At 44.3% G+C, this 23,054-nt stretch overlaps 1 protein-coding gene across 2 annotated transcripts in view; it reads left to right on the plus strand.

Annotated features, from left to right (window-relative positions):
- LOC105489466 (NOP2/Sun RNA methyltransferase 2) overlaps positions 1-23,054 on the plus strand; it is a 33,788-nt gene that overhangs the window by 8,693 nt on the left and 2,041 nt on the right. The window contains exons 5-18 of one of the 2 annotated variants that reach the window (XR_011625162.1): positions 1,651-1,722; positions 2,833-2,917; positions 4,333-4,525; positions 6,755-6,829; positions 7,921-8,051; positions 12,433-12,506; positions 13,144-13,274; positions 14,306-14,402; positions 16,802-16,986; positions 17,269-17,361; positions 18,498-18,633; positions 19,232-19,312; positions 19,617-19,755; positions 21,386-21,490. Coding sequence is in view for 1 of the 2 variants with exons in the window: in XM_011754294.2 (XP_011752596.1) it covers positions 1,651-1,722; positions 2,833-2,917; positions 4,333-4,525; positions 6,755-6,829; positions 7,921-8,051; positions 12,433-12,506; positions 13,144-13,274; positions 14,306-14,402; positions 16,802-16,986; positions 17,269-17,361; positions 18,498-18,633; positions 19,232-19,312; positions 19,617-19,755; positions 21,386-21,425 (1,532 nt within the window). In the remaining variant the exon portion in view is untranslated. The remainder of the gene's footprint in view (positions 1-1,650; positions 1,723-2,832; positions 2,918-4,332; positions 4,526-6,754; positions 6,830-7,920; positions 8,052-12,432; positions 12,507-13,143; positions 13,275-14,305; positions 14,403-16,801; positions 16,987-17,268; positions 17,362-18,497; positions 18,634-19,231; positions 19,313-19,616; positions 19,756-21,385; positions 21,491-23,054) is intronic. The other variant, XM_011754294.2, reaches the window with a different exon arrangement.

Here is a 23,054-nt window from a genome sequence, read left to right on the forward strand (position 1 = left end):
CAGCTATTTGCTCATGAAGTAAATAATTCAATGAATGCCCGTAAAGTTTGGGTATTTGTTTGGTTTTTTTGGAATTCTTACTCTCACTTTTAAAATCAGAAGCTTCTTCCTTCCTATTTTCTAAACTACTACTTTCTAGTAAATCTGTGTGTCACCAGATTATGGTTCTTTGTCACTTTGGCTTTCTATCATTTAGGTAACCGGCTAAACTGGGCTTGTGTCTGCCTGGCTTTTCCTTCCTGAATAGTAACAAGAACCAGGAACTAAGTGCTGCCACATACCCCGTTCCGTACTTGAGACCAGTGCAGGAGAGGATTCTCTTGCTCAATTTTTAATGTAGATGGAAGGCCAAGTAAAGATCAGTAAGCTGCTAGAGAACAGCTCAGGTTTGCACTTGGAAGAGAGCAGGGGGTTTGTGGGGTGTGATACACATGGATAGGTTGGAAGAGCCAGGTTTTGGCGTGTTTGGAAGATGGAGGAGATGGGAATTTAGTGTGGGGAATTTAGTGTAGTCCAGATGTAGTCCAGATGTAGGGAACTAGTGAAGGTTTTTGATTAGGAGTCAGCGTGATGAGAGTTCTTGAGATGAATGGCAGTAACCTCTGGGTTATGGAAAGCTGGCCACAAAACGTCTACATGGGGTGATCATGAATCTGGTGACTGTCTGCCGGGATGTCCCCGTCTTACTTAATGCTTTAATTTAAACCTTGGATGGAGACAGAAGGCCACCATATCGGGATCATACGTATAACTCAGAAGCTTGGAATCAGTGTGCCTAGTGAGTGAGTCATTACAGACTCATGCTGGCCAGAAACCCATGAGGTGAAAATTAGCAGCCATCAATGTGAAAGCCTGTATTGACAGTCACAGCCTGAGTGATGGCTGCCTGGGTGGCTGGTCATTCCCAGAAGGCCCAGCTTTTGTAGGGTTGTGATGGAGCAAAGCCTTAGCTTCAAGGTGGTTAAAATAGAGGCGTGGTCATTGAGGCTAGTGCTGGGCCAGGGCAGGAGGATTTTTGTCTGCACCTGAGGAGTTCTGCCTTGTAACATATCCTGGCCCGCTGGAGAAGACGGGGCAGGGAGTGTAGTGAGGGATTTTAGATATTGATGGTCTAAAGATGGAAAGATGGAAGCAGTGGTTGATGTCTTCATCTGTTTGAAGGGTAGTTGTGAGAAATAGAAAGTGGACATGGGCTATGTCTGAAAGTAGTGGAGGACTAAGAAACAGAATTTTAGGCAAGAAGGAAAAACCATCTGACAGTCACTTTCTGTCCTAAGTTGATGCTGTCTGCTGTAGAAGGTTTTTGTTTAAATATTTAATAGCATTTCTGTCTTTGAGAGCTGTCCCTCTAGCTTCTGTGCTCTCCTGCGACGGGGAGTTGGGATTCTGTAAGCTTCAAGTCCCTTTTCTTTCATAAAAGTTGATATTTTACCTGAATTTCTAATACTTGAATGGTAAAGCTACCATTTGTCCACTAGTGTACAGATCCATCCTCATTTAGTGTTCTGTGCGATAGTACGAGTTCTCTTGTTCTATGTAAGATTTTGTGCTGTTTTCCTGTTGCCTTTGAAACAATGACAAAGATTGAAATGCTCCGCGTTTTTTGTTTGTTTGTTTTTGTAAATGTTGCTGCCTTTTTTTTTCCTCAAGGGAAATATCAGTCGTCAAGAAGCTGTTAGCATGATCCCACCGCTACTTCTCAACGTCCGGCCTCATCATAAGGTAGTGTACAGCAGCTAGAAACGGGTGGGCGGGCAGCTTGTTAACAGTGTCATGCCTGTTTGTTTTGTTGAAACCATTTTTTCTTAATATAATTAGTCCTTTTTTTCTCCTTTTCACTTTGGGTAAAAAGTGATATGTACATATCTTAGTTTCTTTTTTTTCGTTTTTGTCCTACTTAATTTTTATGGTTTAGAAAACTATTTTCTCCCCTTTAGTTTTATTGATTTGTTTACTATATGGATTGTCTTCAGTGATGGTGATTGGCTAAATTAGGTTGAAAATGGTAGTGAACATGTATCAAGAGCTCATCGTATGGCAAGCATCACTCGGTGCTCTTTTCTTTCCTTTTTTTTTTTTTTTGAGACAAAGTTTCACTCTCGTTGTCCAGGCTGGAGTGCAATGGCGCAATCTTGGCTCACCGCAACCTCCGCCTTCCGAGTTCAAGCAATTCTGCCTCAGTCTCCCGAGTAGCCGGGATTACAGGTGCGCGCCACCACACCCGGCTAATTTTGTATTTTTAGTAGAGACGGGTTTCTCCATGTTGGTCAGGCTGATCACTAACTCCCGACCTCAGGTGATCCGCCTGCCTCAGCCTCCCAAAGTGCTGGGATTACAGGCATGAGCCACTGCCTCTGGCCTTGCTCTGTGCTCTTTAGGTGAATTAGTTTGCTTTATCATTCACACAGCCATCCAAGGGCAGATACTGTCACCATTTCCATTTTTCCAGATGAGGAAAAGGAAGCAAGGAGAAGTAATTGACCTGATGTTATGGAGCTGATAAGTGGCTGAGCTGAGATTTGAGCCTAGGTAGCTCTGTTCCTTAGCATTATATTCTCATAATTCTTACTCGTTCATCTCTATAATTAGTGTCACTGGCTTCCAGTTTCATTCTGCTCCCATCCTCTTTGGAGACTGGACCTATATCATTCTGTGATTTTGGGGCAGTGTATATTATGGAATCCCTAAAAGTAAAATATGTCATTCTATAGACTCTGTAAGGAAGTATATTTAGATCTGGGAATAGAAATTGAAAAGCTAGAATTGCTTTAAATTAAATGCAGAATATTTGGTTTTTTAAAAACATGAAACAGTTTCTTGCTTTGTTAATAGATCTTAGATATGTGTGCAGCACCTGGCTCAAAGACCACACAGTTAATTGAAATGCTACATGCCGACATGAATGTCCCCTTTCCAGGTATGCATTGGACTTGTGTTCGGAAGGGTAGGAATGCCACTTTGGCAGATTGTAGACAAGGAAAAGACTCTAACTTTGCCTGCTCATTTGGCCCTAAAGTCTCCTGTGACAAGCAGATGTGTTTTCTGTCTACCGGAAGTAGACCTGGACATCTTGCCTGCCACCGTCAGTAGTACTCAAACCAGCACACTCATGCCTTGGGGGAGCTTTATTTTAGAATTATGTGTGTTTTCTATAAAAGCAAATGGTGTTTCTTTATCAAGCCTCCTTATGGAAGATAGATTTCACTCTTTGAATTTTTAGTAACAACTTCCCCCTTCCCCCACCTTTGCTCATTATTGTTACTATTATTATTATTATTATTATTATTACTTACTGCCTTACATGAAGGGCGGTAGTGTATAGTTGTTGAAAGCTACTGTCAGACTCCCTGGGTTCAAATCCCAATCGGCAAGTTACTTACAGTGTTAGACATCCCATATGAAATGGGATGCATCAGTATGTAGCTTGCGAGGTGCTCAGGAAATGGCAGCTGTTATAGTGACACCGCGCCCCTTTCTATTGAGTGGAAAAAAATACCTCTCGTGATGTTTTAGAGTCAGCTTTCTTCTCGTCCTACCTTTGTTCCAGCAAACTTCCCTAGTTCTGTTTTAATAGGCATATTTGTTAGGTCTGTTTTTTGAAGTCTTCTTTTTTACGTTATTTAAAGATAATGCCTTGGCTAAAAGGCCTGCTTCACTTTTCCCTGTTTTTAGTTATTTTCTCTACATTGGCAGTAAAGAGCCTTGGTGTCCCAGCAGCAGCAGGTTCTCCTCTTTGTTTTGTGGATGTTTTGCGTTTTATACTGTTTTGAAGAGTGGCTTTGATCATAAATGTTGTCGGTATATTTGCCTTTTTGCTGGGGGTGTGAGAAGAACCAGAAATGAGCAGAGGCACACCCAGTAGAATTCTCAGCCTGCAGAGCCTCCCAGGAAGAGCTTCCACGTTCAGGTGCTTGGGGCCCCACCCTGGGAGCCTGACTCACAGTCAGAGCAGAGTCCCGGCTCATGTTCAGGATTTTAAAACATTTGTAAGGTGATTTTGTTGTTTCTACACCTTTCTCCTCATCTTTTTTTGGTAATTAATTGTTACTAATAATAGAAAAGACATTTTTGGTATGGTAATTGGCACAAAGTGAATAATTGTTGAATAGATGACTTCTGAGGCTTTCAAAATTCAAGTGTCCATAAAAATCCATCCAGAGCCACCTGGTTCGTTTTTTTGAACCACTTAACATACTTCTAGAAAACCTTGACTGTGGGTCTTAAGTTTGGTGGATTGCTGCTTCTCACTGGCTGACCTTTAGAGGTCACATATTTCAGGATGTGACTCCGTTAGGCTCTGTTTCACCTGACACTGCAATTCTGTGCCTCCAGAGGGATTTGTTATTGCTAATGATGTGGACAACAAGCGCTGCTACCTGCTCGTCCATCAAGCCAAGAGGCTGAGCAGCCCCTGCATCATGGTGGTCAACCATGATGCCTCCAGCATACCCAGGCTCCAGATAGATGTGGACGGCAGGAAAGAGATCCTCTTCTATGATCGAATTTTATGTGATGTCCCTTGCAGGTATGTCTCTTATTGGCCAGAAAGCCCAAATCCACTAAAGATATCAAATCAAATAGAGACTAAATGAAGTTGTGCATGAACATGACACATTTGTACGTGAGTCTTGGGGTGCAAAGAAAGATAGCGTGAGCCAAAACCAAAAGATGGACACGTAGAGTCTTAATGAGAAGCAGCACAGCAGATGCTGGATAAAGAACAGAAAGGGGTGGTTGCGATAGCCTGCAGAAAGATAAAGAGAAAAAAAAAAAACTGAGAAAATACCTAAGAGGAAAATAGAATCTTAGAGTCATTGTGGTGTGTTTTAGGATGTTATTGCTTGGAACAATTTGTGCACCCCTACTATTTTGTATTAGTTCTTCCAATGAGTACAGTATATAAAAAAAACTTTGTCATAGAATAATATGCAATCACATTGGATTTTATGGTATTTAGTTCAATGAGAGAAATTTTGAGCAGGGTGCAGTGGTTCACGCCTGTAATCCCAGCACTTTGGGAGGCCAAGGCGGGTGGATCACAGGGTCAGGAGATGGAGACCATCCTGGCTAAGACGGTGAAACCCGATCTCTACTAAACAAAATACAGAAAATTAGCCGGGTGTGGTGGTGGGCGCCTGTAGTCCCAGCTACTCGGGAGGCTGAGGTGTGAACCCAGGAGGTGGAGCTTGCAGTGAGCCAAGATGGTGCCACCACTCCAGCCTGGGCGACAGAGTGAGAGACCCCATCTTAAAAAAAAAAAAAAAAAGACATTTTGGAGTTCAAGCCCTTAAGAAATTCATTTTACTTGTGTATTTATACCTTTCTTGAGATAATACGTCAACATTTTAGATACCTAGTTTATATTTATAAAATAGTTTATTATTTTTTAAGCTAGTTTTGTTAATAAACTAAAATAGTTTATTTAGTATATTATTATAAAATAATACTCATGGTATAACTGAGTAACAGTTTTTTTAAAAGGAAAGAAACACAAGTAAAGACGTCATCTGTTCCGTTCCCATAGGAGGTGCACAGATGATGATCCCAGGTGATAATGCCTTCTGAATGACATAAGTTTGTCAAGACCAGAATCCAAAAGCTGCCACAAAACTTGTTAGCACAGAATGCAAGGTTTAAATACGATACCACATTATGGAAGAATGCCATTTTGTTTCAGTGAGTGGCAGAGTTACTGCTCATGGCAGAACTCAGTATGAAACTTGCAGCTGGTGGCTCTGAATATAGCCGAGTGTTAAAATATCTGGAAAAAGTCCTCTTGAAAGTAAAATTTAAAATAGGTCATGAACTGAAGTTTTATTTCCCCTAGGTTGCAATTTTTCAGTATTCCTTTGGGTCTCATGTTTTCCCACACCTGTTTTTTGATCAGAAAGATAAACTTGTTCCTTGTATCATATTCTGAGATCTGAGAACACAGTGACCTTATGAGCAAGAGGTTGCAAGCTGGGGAAATTTCTGAAATTGTGGTGGGATTTCTACCATGCAAGCCACTAGTGTACAGCCAGGAATGCCATTGTAAAGTGGGGATTACATCTCATGGGACACTTCCATCCTGCAGACCTAGTCCCTCCTGTACATGGGGCTAGACCACCAAGGAAAATCAGCATTTACAGAGGAAGCCAGCAGAAATGCGTTACCTTCTGGGAAAACAGGATAGATAAAATTAGGCACAGAAAGTAACAAATCCAGTCTTTATTATGAAATACACATGGAAGTAACTTCCATTAACAAAAACGTGAAAATAGCTTTCATTAAATAAAAGTAGAAAGTCAGAAATGTTTAACTGTGATTGTAGGAAAAATTTAACTAATATATTAGCCTAACTGTGGAAAATTTCTTACTAGTCATTATTCATGTCATTCGGATTAAAATATCATTGATTAACTGAGGTTTTCAATAGTATTTTAGGGTCTGTGTCCTAGGTCTGCAAATTAGTCTTGCCTAGTATTTTTTCCAAATGGAAGCACATTAATATCTCTTTAGATAGCAAATGGAGTTTGCTGTTCAAATCCATTATTTTCTGTTTGAAAATTGAAGTATAATTTAAAAGTATAATACATCAGAAAATCCCGAAAACAAAAATGGAAAGTTAATTGTAGTTGGTGAAAATGGAGATTGTTTCCTAATTGGTATTTGTAATGCTTGTTTTGTCACTTAGCTTGAATGTGACATATCTTTTAAAATGCAGTCATCCACCTGTAGGGAGCTTTACACTCTTAAATACCTTTTTTTCCAGTGGAGACGGCACTATGAGAAAAAACATTGATGTTTGGAAAAAGTGGACCACCTTAAATAGCTTGCAGCTACATGGGTAAGTAAAACTTCATCACTGCTGACGCTGTGTGACAAGTAGATTAGCACAGATTTATTGTTATGCAACTGAGCATCCAATCTTTCATTATAGAGCTGTAAGCATCAGAGGATGGGCAATGGCCACCGTCAGCAGTTTGATCAGAAGTTATTTGAAAACCTTTCAGGAGCAGTAACTGCACATTGTAGACCTTTCAGATAACATGTTGATGAAAAATGCCTTCTGTAAAAATTTCCTGCAACACTTCAAAGATGTATTTTTCCATGAAATGACCATTTACCTCTTGATATATGTGTTACTAATTTTTTCTCTCTGTTTTTGTTCTCTTGTATCATTGTTTTGCTAAGAGACATTTTGATCTCTTAGAAGCATTTTTCGGTTGGTTTTTTATGATGGGGAACTCTTCGTTGAAGAACATTTGGAACATTCTTAAAGAGAAATCTCATAACACAATGATCGTGTCTGTTAATGTTTGGTGTATTGTATTGTTTTTCTGTTTATAGGGATTTTTTAAGTACTTTTTTCAAATACTTTTGATTATGCTGTCTATAGAGCTTTGTATTCTTTTTTTCATTTGACATGACAAATGCCATGGTCTTGCATGCAGGACTGTACTGTGCCTGAGCCAAAGCATACTAATTAGCATCCACCACAGCCAGTTATAGCAGGAGGCCTCACCTCCGTAAAATACTGTCTACTGTTTTGTGACACAGAGACAAGAGTTAGGACTGGAATGTATGATACCAATTTTTCTTAGAAATACCACATATTTAGAAAGTATGGAGGTTTTTTAAATAGTGAAATTTCATCTGATACGTTGAATTCTGTTGTTACTGAACTTTATGCTTTGCTGGTTGACATATTGGGAAAGGTTAACAGACCAGTAAGAACATTTATATAATACATTTTTTTATTAACATGAAATACTTCATATAAGTTTACTCTAACTTCACTTAGATCCCTATAAGATTTTTTAAAAGTATAATTGTGTTACAAAAACTTGTAATGAATATGTGACGTAAGTAGGTGCTTCTAATATGTGCACTTTATGGATATGTTTGGCCTTACAGTCACCTGATATCTCCCCTTAGCTTACAGCTGCGGATTGCAACGCGCGGGGCTGAACAGCTGGCTGAAGGTGGAAGGATGGTGTATTCCACATGTTCACTAAACCCTATTGAGGATGAAGCAGTCATAGCATCTCTACTGGAAAAAAGTGAAGGTAAGCACACTTGATGGATCTTTTTTTAACAGCATACGCTTTTCAGAAACGCTGTTTTTCTTTGTGTTTTGTATTCATGTAGACCTTTTCCTGGGAATTTGTTTATATGATGAACCTCTAACTTACGGTTATGGGTTAAGGAGATGTCCTAGTTAAAAACACGTGGATATGTGGATTTGCTGTATTTTGTGAATTGATTGGAATTTGGAGGTTTGGAAACAAAAGGAGTTTTGGCTATTTTTTCCTAAGTTTGAAAGATTGTCAGATCCTTATCACTGTTTTTTAAAAATTTTTAATTGTACTGCAATACACATAACATGAGGCTTACCATCTTAATCATTTTTGAGCCTGCAGTTCAGTCCCGTTAGGTATATTCCCATTGTTAATCATCACCACCGTCCATCTCCAGAAATCTTCACGTTGCAAAATTGAAACTCTGAACTCCTTTAAACAGTAGCTGCCGTCTCTCTTCCCTGCCCCTCACACCACCATTCTATTTTTTGTCTGTGTGAATTTGACTACTCTAGACCTCACAGAAGCGGAATCATACTGTATTTGTCTTTTCGTGACTGGGGGCTTATTTAACTTACTGCAGTGCCCTCAAGGCTCACCTGTGTTGTAGTGTGTGTCAAAATTGCATTTCTTATTCAGGCTGAACACTATTCTGTTGTTTATGTAAACCGCATTTTGTTTACCCATCCATCCGTTGATGGACATCTGGGTTTCTTCCACTTTTGGGCTGTTGTGAGCAATGCTGCTGTGAGCACGGTATACAAATCTCTCTCCAAGACCCTGGTTACGATTCTTTGGATATACGCTCAGAAGTCGAATGGCTGGATCATAGGGTCATATAGTAATTCTGTGTTTAATTCTGGGGGGACCCCACCATGCTCTTTTTCACAGTGGCTGCATCATTTTACGTTTCTACCCCCAGTGCACAAGGGCTCCAATTGCTCTACACATTCAGGGACACTTCTTATCTGGGGCTCTTTGTTGTTAATAGCCATCCTAGTGGGTGTGAGGTCACCTCATACAGTTTTATACTGAGGGACCGACAGATAATACAGAATATTCTGAAACAGCAACGTATTTCTACAGTGTATTGATAGAAAGTATTTCTCCTTTTATGTTTTGCCAAAATGTTAACTTTTCCCATCATATTCTCCTTAGAGTCAATAATGAGAAATTTCAAACTTACCGTGTTTCCTGTACCCATGTGTGTGAAGTCAGTTGGTGCATAGCCAGTGAGACAGGCATTTCCTGGGCAGTGCCCACCCACTGCCATCCTTTCAGTGAGGCTCCCTTCGGCGACTGGCTGGTCTGGGTTGTGCCCTCAGCCCTGTGGTTGTGGATGCCTTCACAGTCCTTTAAGCTGGAATTTACTGTTGTGTTTATTTTCCTGTGCTTACGTAGACCGCTGTAAAGATGTCATTTCTGGATGATGTGTTTTGCATGGTCATAATTGCCATGGTGTTGGTGATACTTTATTCCAAAAGGTGTGTGAGGGGGAGCGTGGGGGACATAATGGTTTAGTTGTAGTGAAATTACTCCTTCAAGTGTGATTTGGGATCGGTTGTTAGGACTGTTGAATCCTGCTCAGATTTTTGTGTTCATTAGCTAGGAATTTAGAAAACCATGATTCCAGGCACCTTGAACAGCATAAACACCTCCTATTTCCCTTGCCACAGTCTGCTTTCAGATCCCTGAGAAAGAAAATGGATTGCATTTATTAATTTGCATGCCTAGTTGCCATTTACAACTCAGACTTGAGGGCGAGCCCCAGTTCCTGGGCGTTCTCACTGCATTCTTTGCTGGTGCGCCTTGTCTTTTTTAAAGACAGTTTCTCCCGGTTTCTCGGTGAGCGGCTTTCTTAACTTGGGGTGAGCGGTCACAGCCCATCTTGTGCTGCTTAACTTAAAATGTTTGTAGATTCTTTAAGCATTTGCTACTCTCCTAAGTCTCTGTTGCCTAGTTAAGTACTCTAGGTGGTTAATTTTTCCCCTTTTTCTGTTGTAAGCTTGTAGCTGGGACCAAAAGCCAGGTCTCCTAAGTTCTTAGGCGAGAGAGGCTCTTGCCCGCACAAGCCTGTCCTTACTCATGGCTGGAATCATCCGTTGCAGGCAGGACTTGCTGACCTGAGTCCACCAGGCTTTACTTTCCTCACATTTGAGATACTTGCCGTTTGCCTGTCTCATTACCACGAAATTGTCACCGTTCAGAGAACACACTGTGTGCTCTTTAGGCTGGCTGTGCTGTAGGACTGGGTTACTTGCCTGGAGCTCTGGATGCTGTCTGCCACCCTCTCCTGTTTCCTGAACATGCCAGTGTTTGAAGGAGTGGCTTCGTGAGGGGTTGTCATCTGAAAGCAGGTTGAATCAAAGTTCTAGTTCTCATTCCCATGGGTCTCTCTTTGCAGCAGCAGTGGGAAGCATCATTCTCCTGAAAACCCACTGATCTCTAGTTGGGGAAGAGTGGACAGAACCTCACACACAGTGCACCGCATCTGAAAGTTAAGAGTGAGCAAGTGTGACCCAGGCACGGGGCAGTGAGGAAGAGCTGCAGGGTGAAAAAGAAAACGGGAATGCTAGTGATCAAGATTGTGAGGAGGGATGAGCAGATGTGGGATTGTCCTGGTTCGTCTTCATCCGGTCTGAAACTTTCTTGCTTATGGATTTTCATTGGTCTTTCTGCTTTTCAGACTGGCTGGCTGGTTCCTTTTCTTGTATTTATAATGTTACTGCTGGTTTTCTGAGTGAATGCTTGCCAGTCTTTTCAGAGTTCACTAAATTTGTGGCTCTAGCTGACTTTATGTCTGTCTGTATGTGTGTTTGCAAGGTGGGAAGCCTTTTTTTTTTTTTTTTTTTTTTGAGATGGAGTCTTGCTCTGTTCCCCAGGCTGGAGTGTCTGTATTTTTCTTGTATTTAGAATGTTACTGCTGGTTTTCTGAGTGAATGCTTGCAAATCTTTTCAGACTTTTCGGCCAGCTTTCTGCGTGTGGGGGGCTGGTGTACAGTATGATGTCGCGGCCAGCTTTCTGCGTGTGGGGGGCCGGTGTGCGGTATGACATCACGGCCAGCTCTCTGCGTGTGTGGGGGGCCTGTGTGCGGTATGACGTCACGGCCAGCTTTCTGCGTGTGGGGGCTTCAGACCGCATTGGAGATGCTTCCTTCCGTTCCTCTGTCAGAGGCGGTGTGCGTGGATATGGCTCTATCCAGGAAGGAGCAGACCTTGGCTGAGCCTTAGAGTAGGTGGTTGCTGGTGATTTTGACTGGAGTGGGGTGCATTCCCCACCTGAAAGTGCTCAGCAGCTTTACTGGAGAAAGGGCAACATGGGGCAGCACTGGCAGCTTCCAACCCAGGTGCTGGGATGGGGAGGTAACACCTGATGCCTGCCCTGCTCGTTTATGAGGTCCCTGGACAGTGTTTGATGGAGAAGCCCGTCAGTGTTTGCCTGCACTGTCATTTAGTGTTAGCTTTTAAAAGGAAGAGAATGCACAAATGATGGCAGCAATCAGTCCAGTGCTTGCTTCAGAGGTTTCTTACTGCCGCGCACTGTCTTGGGGATTCTTCTGCTTTGTTTTTGTCATTGTCCCATTTTCGTGTTTTCTGGGAGATTTGTTGAATTTTCCTCTGCTGAGAGGCTGTCACCTCAGTATCTGTGCTAGTAGCCGGTCTCACCAGTTTCCTGTAATGGCCTCACCTTATAGCTTCTTGTTGTGTCACTGGTATGGACACTTAAGGCCAGTGTGTGTTCACAGCTATTATTGCATTGTTTTAAAATTGGGCTGACTGTGTCCTGATGGGCAGTTTTAGGAAACTTCCTGGGACCACAAACTTGAGATTTAAAAATTCCCACAGTTCATTTTCAGCATTGTTCTGGGAGGTTTGTTAGACATGCCTGCATGAAAACCCACAGCATCGCCCTGGTGTGCACTGGAATGGGGAGACGGAGCAGGCGTCCTGCAGCCCAGCCTCCTGTTTCTCTTCTTGCGGAGTTAGTCTCGCGTTCGTGGCAGGACTCCTCAATGCCCTGTCATTGGAACAACTTAGAGGTGTCGTTTACATATTGTTAACGTTCGCTCGTTTTAAGTGTACGGTTCAGTGATTTTTAGTAAGTTTACCTAGTTGGCAGCCCCTTACCACAGTCCAGCTTTAGGCCATTCCCGTCACCCTAGCAGACCCACCCTGCCCAACAGCACTTGCTCCCAGTTCCATCCGAGCCACGTCAACCACTCATCCACTTTCTGTCGATAGGTTTGCCTTCCCTGGACATTTTCTGTACATGGATTCATAATATGTGATCTGTGTCTGGTTTTTTCACTGGGCATAGTATGTTATACTTTTTTGAAAAACAAAAGACGTCCATGCTTTTGCTACACAGGTGCTTTGGAGCTCGCTGATGTGTCTGATGAACTGCCAGGGCTGAAGTGGATGCCTGGAATCACACAGTGGAAGGTAACCTTTCCTCGAGAACTTTCGTTCTAAAGAGTAGGTGCAGCATCACCGAAGTAGAGTCAAGTTTGAAAGCATTCACGTGTGGGTAACTTGAGTAAATACTACATCTGCTGTGCCAATTAGAATCCATTTCAGAGTGTTATTTCATGACACATTTCATGACAAGTGGCATGTTTATTCCTGGCGGTGGAAAAGTTTTCTTTACTCCATGTTCGGAAATAAACTCCTCTACTCTCATTCCTGTAAGGGTAGCTTTGCTTTTTTAAGTTTTTTTTTTTAAATTGGGCTGGGATTCAAGCCTTGTTTGCAATATGAAATAATTCATTACAATTTTAGGCCAGAAACAGCCTGGGGCTTGTTTAAAAAGAAATCACTAGATGGAAAATGTTATCTTATCATGCTTGTACTGGTTTTTAGAATAAATGTATTTCATCTTTGTTTTTAACAGAATTTATGTATTAATAATTTGGGGATTTTCTGTAAGGATTGTTTTGTTTTGTCTTGGCAAATAATCTTCCTGTCTTTGGAGCGAAGGAGAATGACCATTTGTTACCTTTGAGAGAATGGACACTGCTACCCTGTGATTTTTGTTACTGGATAGTGCTAGTAATCTGGAATGTACCCTGTGGTTCTGCAGGTAATGACGAAAGATGGACAGTGGTTTACAGACTGGGACACCGTTCCTCACAGCAGACATACCCAGATCCGACCCACCATGTTCCCTCCGAAAGACCCGGAAAAGCTGCAGGCCATGCACCTGGAGCGATGGTGAGTTGGTGGGGCCTCCAGGTGTGGGGAGGGGGAAGGTTAAGCCCCGTCCCTGGTGAGCTGGTGAGTCTTGTTGGGGTGAGTTGGAGGCAGCAGGTGACATTGCTGTGAGGCTTGGGCTATGCCAGGGTCAACCCCATGTGTGTGAACTTCCCCGCCAATATGGCTCTCTTGCCTGTTAGTTGCTGGCATTGAGCATTTATTAATAGTGGAATTGGCTAGAATGTAAATGGTAATGCTTAGGATATGTCAGGAACTTTTTTTTTTTTTTTTTTAAGACAGAGTCTGACTGTCACCCAGGCTGGAGTACAGTGGCTCGATCTTGGCTCACTGCAACCTCCCTCCTGGGTTCAAGCAATTCTCATGCCTCAGCCTCCCAAGTAGCTGAGATTACAGGTGCCCGCCGCCATGCCTGGCTTATTTTTGTATTTTTATTAGAAACGGATTTTCACCACATTGGCCAGGCTGGTCTCGAACTCCCGACCTCTGGTGATCTGCCTGCCTCGGCCCCCCAAAGTGCTGGGATTACAGGCATGAGCCACTGTGCTCAGCCTTCGTGAACTTTTTAAAGATTACAAAGTGGGCCAGGTGTAGTGGCCCATGCTTGTAATCCCCAGCACTTTGGGAGGCTGGTGGATCACTTGAGCTCAAAAGTTTGACACCAGCCTGGGCAATGTGGCAAGACCCCATCTCTACAGGGGAAAAAAAAAAAAAAAACTGGCCAGGCGGAGTGTTGCATGTCTGTATGTAGTCCCAGCTCCTTGGGAGGCTGAGGCAGGAGGATCGCCTGAGCTCCGGAGGTGGAGGCTACAGTGAGCCAAGATCATGCCACTGCGCTCCCACCTAGGCAACAGAGCCAGACCTTGTCTCAAAAAAAGAAAATGTAAGTTTACATATTGACCATTCTATAAGTGAGGGTTGAAGACATGGTTTTTCTCTTGCATCATCTTTGCAGTATTTGTCTTAATAGTAAAAGAATGCATTTTTGATTAGTTCAGAAGTGTGAATTTTATATATGTATATATATTTAGCCTTAGGATATTACCTCATCATCAGAATACTGGAGGGTTTTTTGTGGCAGTATTGGTGAAAAAATCTTCAATGCCGTGGAATAAACGTCAGCCAAAGGTGAGTTTTTCTTTTTCCAAAATGACATAACATTTGATCTTATACATTTAAGGCAAAAACTAGCCGGAGTGTAGTAGAAGTGCAGAGGAAAGAAGAGCTTCTTCCTGTGGGCAGCAGGAGAGCTGAGCCTGAATGAGGGGGAAATTCATTTAAATATCAAGTTTTCCAAAAAGCAGAAATTTCTCATAGGTGATAGTTACGTGGAGAAGTCAGTGTTTGGGGGAATGTATTCCTGCCACACTGTAAATCCAGTTATTTAATAAAAGTTGAAAAGACACGAAAAATTGCTCGGTAGCTCTGAATCGGAAGCCCCAGGTGTTTGTGCTCCAGTCCTTGTGAGTGGCTCATTTCACCGATTACAGATAGCAGAGCTCTGCTGACCTTGGCTGCGAGGAACGGTGACAGCCTTGTCCAGACCTGGCTAGAAAGATGCAGCCCGGCCTGTTTGCGATGGATCTAAACTGCCTGCTGGTTGCTTTCCAAGGCGGGCCAGGAAGCAGAGTGGTGAAGAAGGAGTGTTGCCTTCATCCTAACTCACAGTCCTTTGTAACGCATCCTGTCTCACCTGTATCACGCCAGCATTATTTATTCATAAATCTGCCTTCCGTGATGATAGAACCTGGCCTGGAATCAAAGTCTGGAAGTCTCTTATTTCTTTAAGATCCATGCTTGAAAATTAGGACAAAAAAGCTCAGCCTATGGAGGAACAAAAAGGAAACAGTTCCGCAAAGAGCTCCAGCCTTTTTCTGGGGCACAGTGTATGCAGATTAACGTTGGAATGTACAGCCTCAGACTGGCAAAGGGGGCGACTGCACTTCTCCTGCCGTCACCAGGGTTTTTCTGTCCGGTTAGAAAGTGTTTCACTTGGAGGCTAAAAGTCTCGCAAGGTGTCTTAACTCTGATGGAATGTTATTTTCATGGAATCAGTCTAAGAAATTATAAAGTATTAGATACTTTGCATTCACTCATACTAGGTATGTGTTTTAGACTTTGCACTTGTCACATTTTAAGTGGTCGGTGCCCACAGGCTCGTGACTGCCAGCTGCACAGCACAGTGCGGTCACAGGGGAGCCTGTCCTAGAGACGCATGCTTTAGGTTGGCCTGCATTGGGAATTACATTGACGTTTCTGATGTGTTAATACTTATGTAGAAAGGTTTTTGACATTTTTTTCAGTTCGTCCCTTATGTGTAATCTTACTTTTTAGAACAACCTATTGTCATTTTCTTATTTAAGTAATATGAATACTTCTCTCTTTCTGTTAGGGTGTCAGTTTCTTATTCATTTAGTTCAACAGATCTAGTGCTAGCATGGCCTGTGCTGCTGTTGGTCCTACTGGGAACGCAGGTAGAGTCCCCGTGGTCAGGACGCCGTGATCTTTTGTGGTGCTGAGGCCTGTAAGCACTCGGCTAGAAGTCAGGCCAGGGAGGCTGACACTGACCTTGGTATTTGAAGGTCCAGAATGAGGTTGTTGAGGTAGAACAGAGATGGGAGAACATGCCCTTGGACTCAACAAGAACGCCCCTCTGGGAGAAGCTAAGTTTGGATGGGAGGGGTGTGTGCCCTCACTGACCTGCTCACAGGCTTGGGGTTCATCTGTTTGGTTTTTTGCTTTTTTACATTATATTAACATGGCAATAAAATGTGTTCCCTGGGATGCTCCCGGCTTCTCTGCTTAGTAGCTTTGTGGCTCTGAATAAAATGAACTTGCCTGTGCTGAAATAATCCTATTTTTAAAACTTACTTCATAGGGACTGAGGAATTATGACTTGTATCAGTTTTGTGACTTGTTAAAAAGGACACGTATTTTTAAAAGATCTTTAATAAAAGTAAAACATTTTGCTCATTCCCAAAGCCAAATTTAAATTATACCGTGGCCCTGATTCAGAAGTTCATTCTTTGGCAGGTGTTTCCTTGGTGCCTGGGGCACTCTGTCTTCTAGTTCCTGTGGCAGTTTGTCCAGGTGCCCAGAAACAGTTCCTACCCTCCTTTCTCATTATATATATACTTGTCTTTTTGCCTCGCCGGGTATTTTAGAAATCATGCTTGTTGCACTTTGTGTCCTTCAGTGTGCCTTACCCAGAGCAGAATGCACGATAAGCATTTTTACATGAGAATAAGCTGGTGTTGTAAGCCTCTGCTAAGGAACAGGCTATATATGCTCTTTGTGAGATTAAGGTAGAATCAGCTTTAACTCCAAAGAAACTGTCCATGAATTTTGTTTATAATAGCAAATAGATTTAAAATGACACTTTAAAAAAAATCTGTTGTCTTTCTCTACATAGAATGCTGTAGGAAACATAGAACTGATGGATTTTGTGAGCTTGTTATTTTTAACTTTCCGTAACAGCACAAAGAATGCTGCTCTTTGTGTGTCAATGAAATTGTTCTCTATGACAGCTGCAGGGTAAATCTGCAGAGACCAGAGAAAGCACACAGCTGAGCCCTGCAGGTCCCGCAGAAGGGAAACCCGCAGATCCCTCTAAGCTGGAAAGTCCGTCATTCACAGGAACTGGTGACACAGAAATAGCTCATGCAGCTGAGGATTTAGAGAATAATGGCAATAAGAAAGATGGCGTGTGTGGGTAAGAAAGGGGGTTATGTCTTGATCTAACACTCTGGTGTCTTCACTGTCCTTTTGGATTAAATGGGACCCCAGAGCCACTGGTGGGTTTGAGGGGCAGTGCATGTGTGGTATCAGGTTTATGCAGTGTGAGGGGCGGACCCTGTGGAAGCTGGAAGGTGTCACCATCTGCTGCCACAAACTCCATGTTGCACAGAACTGACGGAAAGGAAGGATGTACTTTTGGTGTCGAAGGTTACCACCCATTACAGATTGATTTGTCTCATCCTGATTTCCTTTTTAGTCCTCCCCCATCAAAGAAAATGAAGTTATTTGGATTTAAAGAAGACCCATTTGTATTTATTCCTGAAGATGACCCATTATTTCCACCTATTGAGTAAGGATTCAGCCTTTTAAATTACTCATTTAAAGAAATTTACTATAGAGAATCAAATGCACAACTGATCACATGTAACCATTGTTTTGTATGTAGCTCTGTCTAGCTTCTTTTTTTTAACCTTTTAAACTGCATATTAGAGTAGGATGAAACTTTAGAGGTTATTTACTCAACCTTTCAATTTAAGGAGAAAGTAAACTTTGTGAACATGATAGATTAAAAAAACTGATTATTTAGATTATGAATCTAAATTAGTTGTGATCCTGAACCTAAATTGCTGAGTTGACTATATAGACCAGTGGCCAAGGCTGTCTAGTTCAGTTTCTGTAGAAAAATGAAGAGCTGCGTGTGTGGGGGCTAATTAGGGACGACATAGACAGAACATAGAGGAAAAGGGTTTAGGATAAGTCTGACATTCATTTTGTTCTTACTCATTGAATTTTAGAATCTATTTGCCAGGGCGGTCACTTACTGTCTTTTGCATAACTGGTGCTTTGCATCCATTTGTAAAAGTCTATTAAAAAGTAAGTCTCTGCCAGGCGCGGTGGCTCACGCCTATAATCCCAGCACTTTGGGAGGCTGAGGCGGGCAGATCACGAGGTCAGGAGTTCGAGACCAGCCTGACCAACCTGGTGGTCTTTACTAAAAATACAACCCATCTTTACTAAAAATACAACCCGTCTTTACAACCCGTCTTTACTAAAAATACAAAAAAAAAAAATTAGTCAGGTGTGGTGGTGAGGCAGGAGAACCACTTCAACCCGGGAGGCAGAGGTTGCAGTGAGCCGAGAACACGCCACTGCACTCCAGTTTGGGCGACAGAGCAAGACTCCGTCTCAAAAAAAAAGAGTCTCGGAAGTAGTGTTATCAGGTCGTTGTTATTGGAGTAGCGGCCGAGGGAGAGAAGTTGCACTTGTTAATTTAGGTTTCTGATCAAGTCGTGCCCCAAATGTTGCGTGGGGGTTTCAGGTAGAAGTGGATGAAGTTTAGAAGCTGGAGTCCAGAACAGAGCGCAGTGCCCTTGAACCACACTGCAGTTTTAGGGATTGAGTTCTAGAGGAGGAGAATAAGGTGTTTAGAACAGTCTGCCAGATGTTGAAGTCCTTGTGTGTAAACAACACCGTTTCTGTGTGCAGGAAATTTTATGCTTTGGCGCCTTCATTCCCGAGGATGAATTTGCTGACTCGGACGACAGAAGGGAAGAAGAGGCAGCTCTACATGGTTTCTAAGGAGCTGCGGAACGTGCTGCTGAACAACAGCGAGAAGATGAAGGTGCCTGCCGCGCAGACGCCGAGTGCTGTGTGATTCAGGATGCGTGTGGCTTCTCACAGCCGCTTAGGTTTCATTTGGAGCAGACCCTGGCATCTGCCCTCCCCACCTGTAGTGACGGCTCTGGGTCCCTGAGCCTGCCCTGTGATTTCAGAGCTGTTGACTGGCGCAGGGCTGAGTGGTTCCTATCAGAGTCCCGCATCTGGTGGCCTGTGTCTTTTCTGTGCCCCATTCCCACAGCCGGGTGAGCCTTGGTGTAGTTCTCACAGCTGCCCTCCTGGGCAGAGAAGGTACCGAGGGCCTAGAGGCTGCGAGTACTGCTGCCTCGACCCTTGGGATTTGTCCTTTGAGACACTTCCCTTAGAATTTGGCCATTTGGGGGCCCTTCTTTCGTTTGCTTTACTGTCCTCTAAACTACGTAAACACAAGTTGCGAGTATCAGGTGGTTCTTACTGGGGTTTCTCAGTGGGTTTCTGCTTCTCCTCTCCTCTCCCATTCCATGACGGCTGCTCCATGTGGCCCAGCGTCCTTACGGGAGATGGTCCTGTGTTCACCTCTGTGTGCTTCATCTTATATTTACTCATCTTTTTTTTACTTAAAGGTTATTAACACAGGGATAAAAGTCTGGTGTCGAAATAACAGTGGTGAAGAGTTTGACTGTGCTTTCCGGCTGGCACAGGAGGTAATTTTGGAAGTGGATTTGAACAGCAGTAGCCACAGATGACTGAAGCAGTTGGGAGTAGATGGGCTTTCTGGTCAGCCAGATGGTCTGAGTGGCTCAGGGCTTGGCTGGCACCTACCAGCCACTTGACCCTCAGAGGTTATTGAGCTCACGCAGGGTGCTGGTTTCCCCTCATAGGGGGTGGGTTCCACACCTGTCCAAGGGGAGGGGCCATAGTGAGGGCTCGACAGGCCACCATAGCCGGAGAGTAGGCTATTGTTGTTGGTGAATGACATCATGGTATCCCTTCTCTTTGTTCACACAGGGAATATATACATTGTATCCATTTATTAATTCAAGAATTATTACTGTATCAATGGAAGATGTTAAGATACTATTGACCCAGGAAAATCCCTTTTTTAGAAAACTCAGCAGTGAGACGTACAGTCAAGCGAAGGACCTGGGTGAGTAGTTTGAAATGCATAGACATATAGCTTGTATTCCCTTTTAAAAGGATGGCAGAAATACAGGTGGTGTACTCTGGGGCATATTTATCAGTCATATTTTTCAATTTATTTATGGCTACATCAGTTTCCAGAGGGCTCTGTAGATCCCTGATTGACAATTCAGAATGCTAAGGGTCAAAGCCATCTTGGGGTTGCTGTACTTCCCCAGGCCCTGGTGGTGCCCCGCTGCTGCCCAGCAGCCTGTGGTGTGTCTGTGTGGCATGCAGGGCTGGCCTTCGCTCACCTTGCTGGGCCAGAGTTCCGGGGAGAGGAGGGGTCGGCCTGTGAGCAGCCCTAGCAGGGCCCGCAGCCAGAGCTCTTGACCCACTTGCCTGTCAGCAGGTCGGGGGTGGGTGGAACTAGGTCTCTGTGCCTGGGTAAATCTGTTTTTGTTTTTGTTTTCCCGGAGACGGAGTCTTGCTCTGTCACCCAGGCTGGAGTGCGGTGGTGCGATCTCGGCTCACTGCAAGCTCCGCCTCCTGGGTTCAGCCATTCTCCTGCCTCAGCCTCCTGAGTAGCTGGGACTACAGGCGCCTGCCACCATGCCCGGCTAATTTTTTGTATTTTTAGTAGAGACGGGATTTCACCATGTTGGCCAGGATGGTCTCGATCTCCTGACCTAGTGATCGCCCGCCTCGGCCTCCCAAAGTGCTGGGATGACAGGCGTGAGTCACCGCGCCCGGCTGGTAAATTTGTTTTTTAACGTACACAGCCTCACAAGACTGGCTAACATGCGGATTTTAATCGCCTGTGTTAGAGCAAAGTCAGAGTCTTGCCAGCGGTTCTGACTTTTCTGCTAGCCAGCCAGAGTAGATTATTGGTCGTATTGCTGCTTTTATATGTCATCAACTTCCACTTCACATCACTCCAGTGACCTTTTCCCCTAAGCATAAAAATCACTTCTCCAGGCTCTTCTAATTTTGTTTTTCTGTTGTCTTCATTCTTGTTTATTTTTTTAAATAACTTGCTGTTTAATATTTTTGGGTCAATTTGATCAAAAGTACATGAATCACTTCTTGCAGTTATGTCCTTACTTGCGTTTAAAACTTTGCGTTCCTTCGGGATATAAAACTTGCTCTGTGGAGTCTGCCTCCCGCTGCCGTCTCCAGGCAAGAACCACAATTTAAAGTGGAGATTCTTGTAAAGGATAAGGGAACTGTTTATACTGGTTTTGTTTTAATCCTGCACTTAGATGATTGCAGTATTGTTTTAGACAGTTTTTATGTATTTCATGCCATTCTGGGAGTTGGTGTTACATTTATTTAATCTTGAATTTTGAAGAATGAACCAGCAGTTAATCCCCGGCCTCCTTGCTTCTCAGAGTGGCTTGTCAGGTGACATCCCTTGAAGGCCCTGAATGGCTTTTGCCTCGGTCCTCTTCCAGATCGTCCCTACTGCATCATTTGGACTTGGTTCATGTGTTCAGACGGCCTCTTTTCACCATCTAGATCCTCGAGGCCAAGAATGTAGAGTATTTGTTGTTCTCTTTCTTCGGAATACCTAACACATCACTAGGTGCAGAAACGTGCTCAGCGCACACATCCAGTCCCTGGAAAACTCGGCAAATGTGTGTCTGTTTCTCTTGCAGCAAAGGGAAGCGTCGTGCTGAAGTATGAACCAGATTCTGCGTAAGTCAGTACAAGCCCTGTCCTTAGATGCACACGCCTTGTCATTAGCTACAGTGTTCCCATTGGTGAGGAAAGTGACTTGGGAAGGTGGGGACCTTCTTCAGGCCTTTTATGATTGTTCCTCAGAAGTAGCCTTGTGAAAACTTCAGAACCAAAATATTCCTATCATGAAGATACTGTTTCATAGAACACTCAGCTCGGGCTAAATGAAGTTTTACTTATAGAGAATAAAATGCATAGTACTTATTTTTTAAGCATTAGAAACCAGTGAAAATTTTTGTCTTGTACAGAGTAAGTGTAAAGATTGGACAGTTGGGTGAGGTTCTCTTCTTTCATCCTCATGGCTGGTTCAACTGTGTGTATTGCTGACATGTTACTGCATCAGGAGTGCTAGGGCTGGAGCATGGGATTTGCTCACGCTCGCGCTCACGGTCCCCACGGGACCACTGCTCCATGCTGCTTGCATGTATTCACCCTGCATCCTCATGGGGGGCCTTGGGGGAGCAGGTGCTGGTTTTGGCAGCACTTGCCAGAGGAGGAAGCCGGGACAGAAAGTTACGTGGCTTGCCCAGAGCTTCTCAGCTCATGAATGGCAGAATTAGGATCTCACCTGCAACAGCTCCTTCTTGGTGACATGAAACACCATTTCTGAGAGGAGGCAATAAAATGGGGTCCAGGGCTGACTGGGATTTGGGGGAGTGAATAGGTAGAACCACTGTACAGATTTCTTTGGGAAGTTAGTGTTGGACCGGGGATCCAGTGTTAGCTTGAACGAACCACCACAGTGCAGATCCTGAGCAGGAGCAAGCTGGGGGTCGGGGCGGGCCCAGCCAAGGAGGGAAGGAGGAGGGACAGGTAAGAGGTTGGCAGGGAGGCCGAGGGGCCGCATGTCCTCAGGGTTCAGGCTGTCAGGCTGCCAATGTGGAGAGAGGACAGGTAGGGGCTGAGGTGGGAGGGGCAGGCACTTGGTGAGGGAACAGCAGATGGATGGGCTGTGGAGGTCAGCGAGGCCATGCGCATGGGCACCCTGGGGACCTGCTGGATGGATGGGCTGTGGAGGTCAGCGAGGCCATGCGCATGGGCACCCTGGGGACCTGCTGGATGGATGGGCTGTGGAGGTCAGCGAGGCCATGCGCATGGGCACCCTGGGGACCTGCTGGATGGATGGGCTGTGGAGGTCAGCGAGGCCATGCGCATGGGCGCCCTGGGGACCTGCTGGATGGATGGGCTGTGGAGGTCAGCGAGGCCATGCGCATGGGCGCCCTGGGGACCTGCTGGATGGATGGGCTGTGGAGGTCAGCGAGGCCATGCACATGGGCACCCTGGGGACCTGCTGGATGGATGGGCTGTGGAGGTCAGCGAGGCCATGCGCATGGGCACCCTGGGGACCTGCTGGAGGCGGATGGGCTGTGGAGGTCAGCGAGGCCATGCGCATGGGCACCCTGGGACCTGCTGGAGGCGGATGGGCTGTGGAGGTCAGCGAGGCCATGCACATGGGCACCCTGGGGACCTGCTGGATGGATGGGCTGTGGAGGTCAGCGAGGCCATGCGCATGGGCACCCTGGGGACCTGCTGGAGGCGGATGCTGTCTGGATGGTGAAGGGGCAGGAGCGTCTAGTGATTGATGGC

The sequence above is a fragment of the Macaca nemestrina genome, chromosome 6 (assembly GCF_043159975.1).
Source record: "Macaca nemestrina isolate mMacNem1 chromosome 6, mMacNem.hap1, whole genome shotgun sequence".
NCBI lineage: Eukaryota > Metazoa > Chordata > Mammalia > Primates > Cercopithecidae > Macaca > Macaca nemestrina.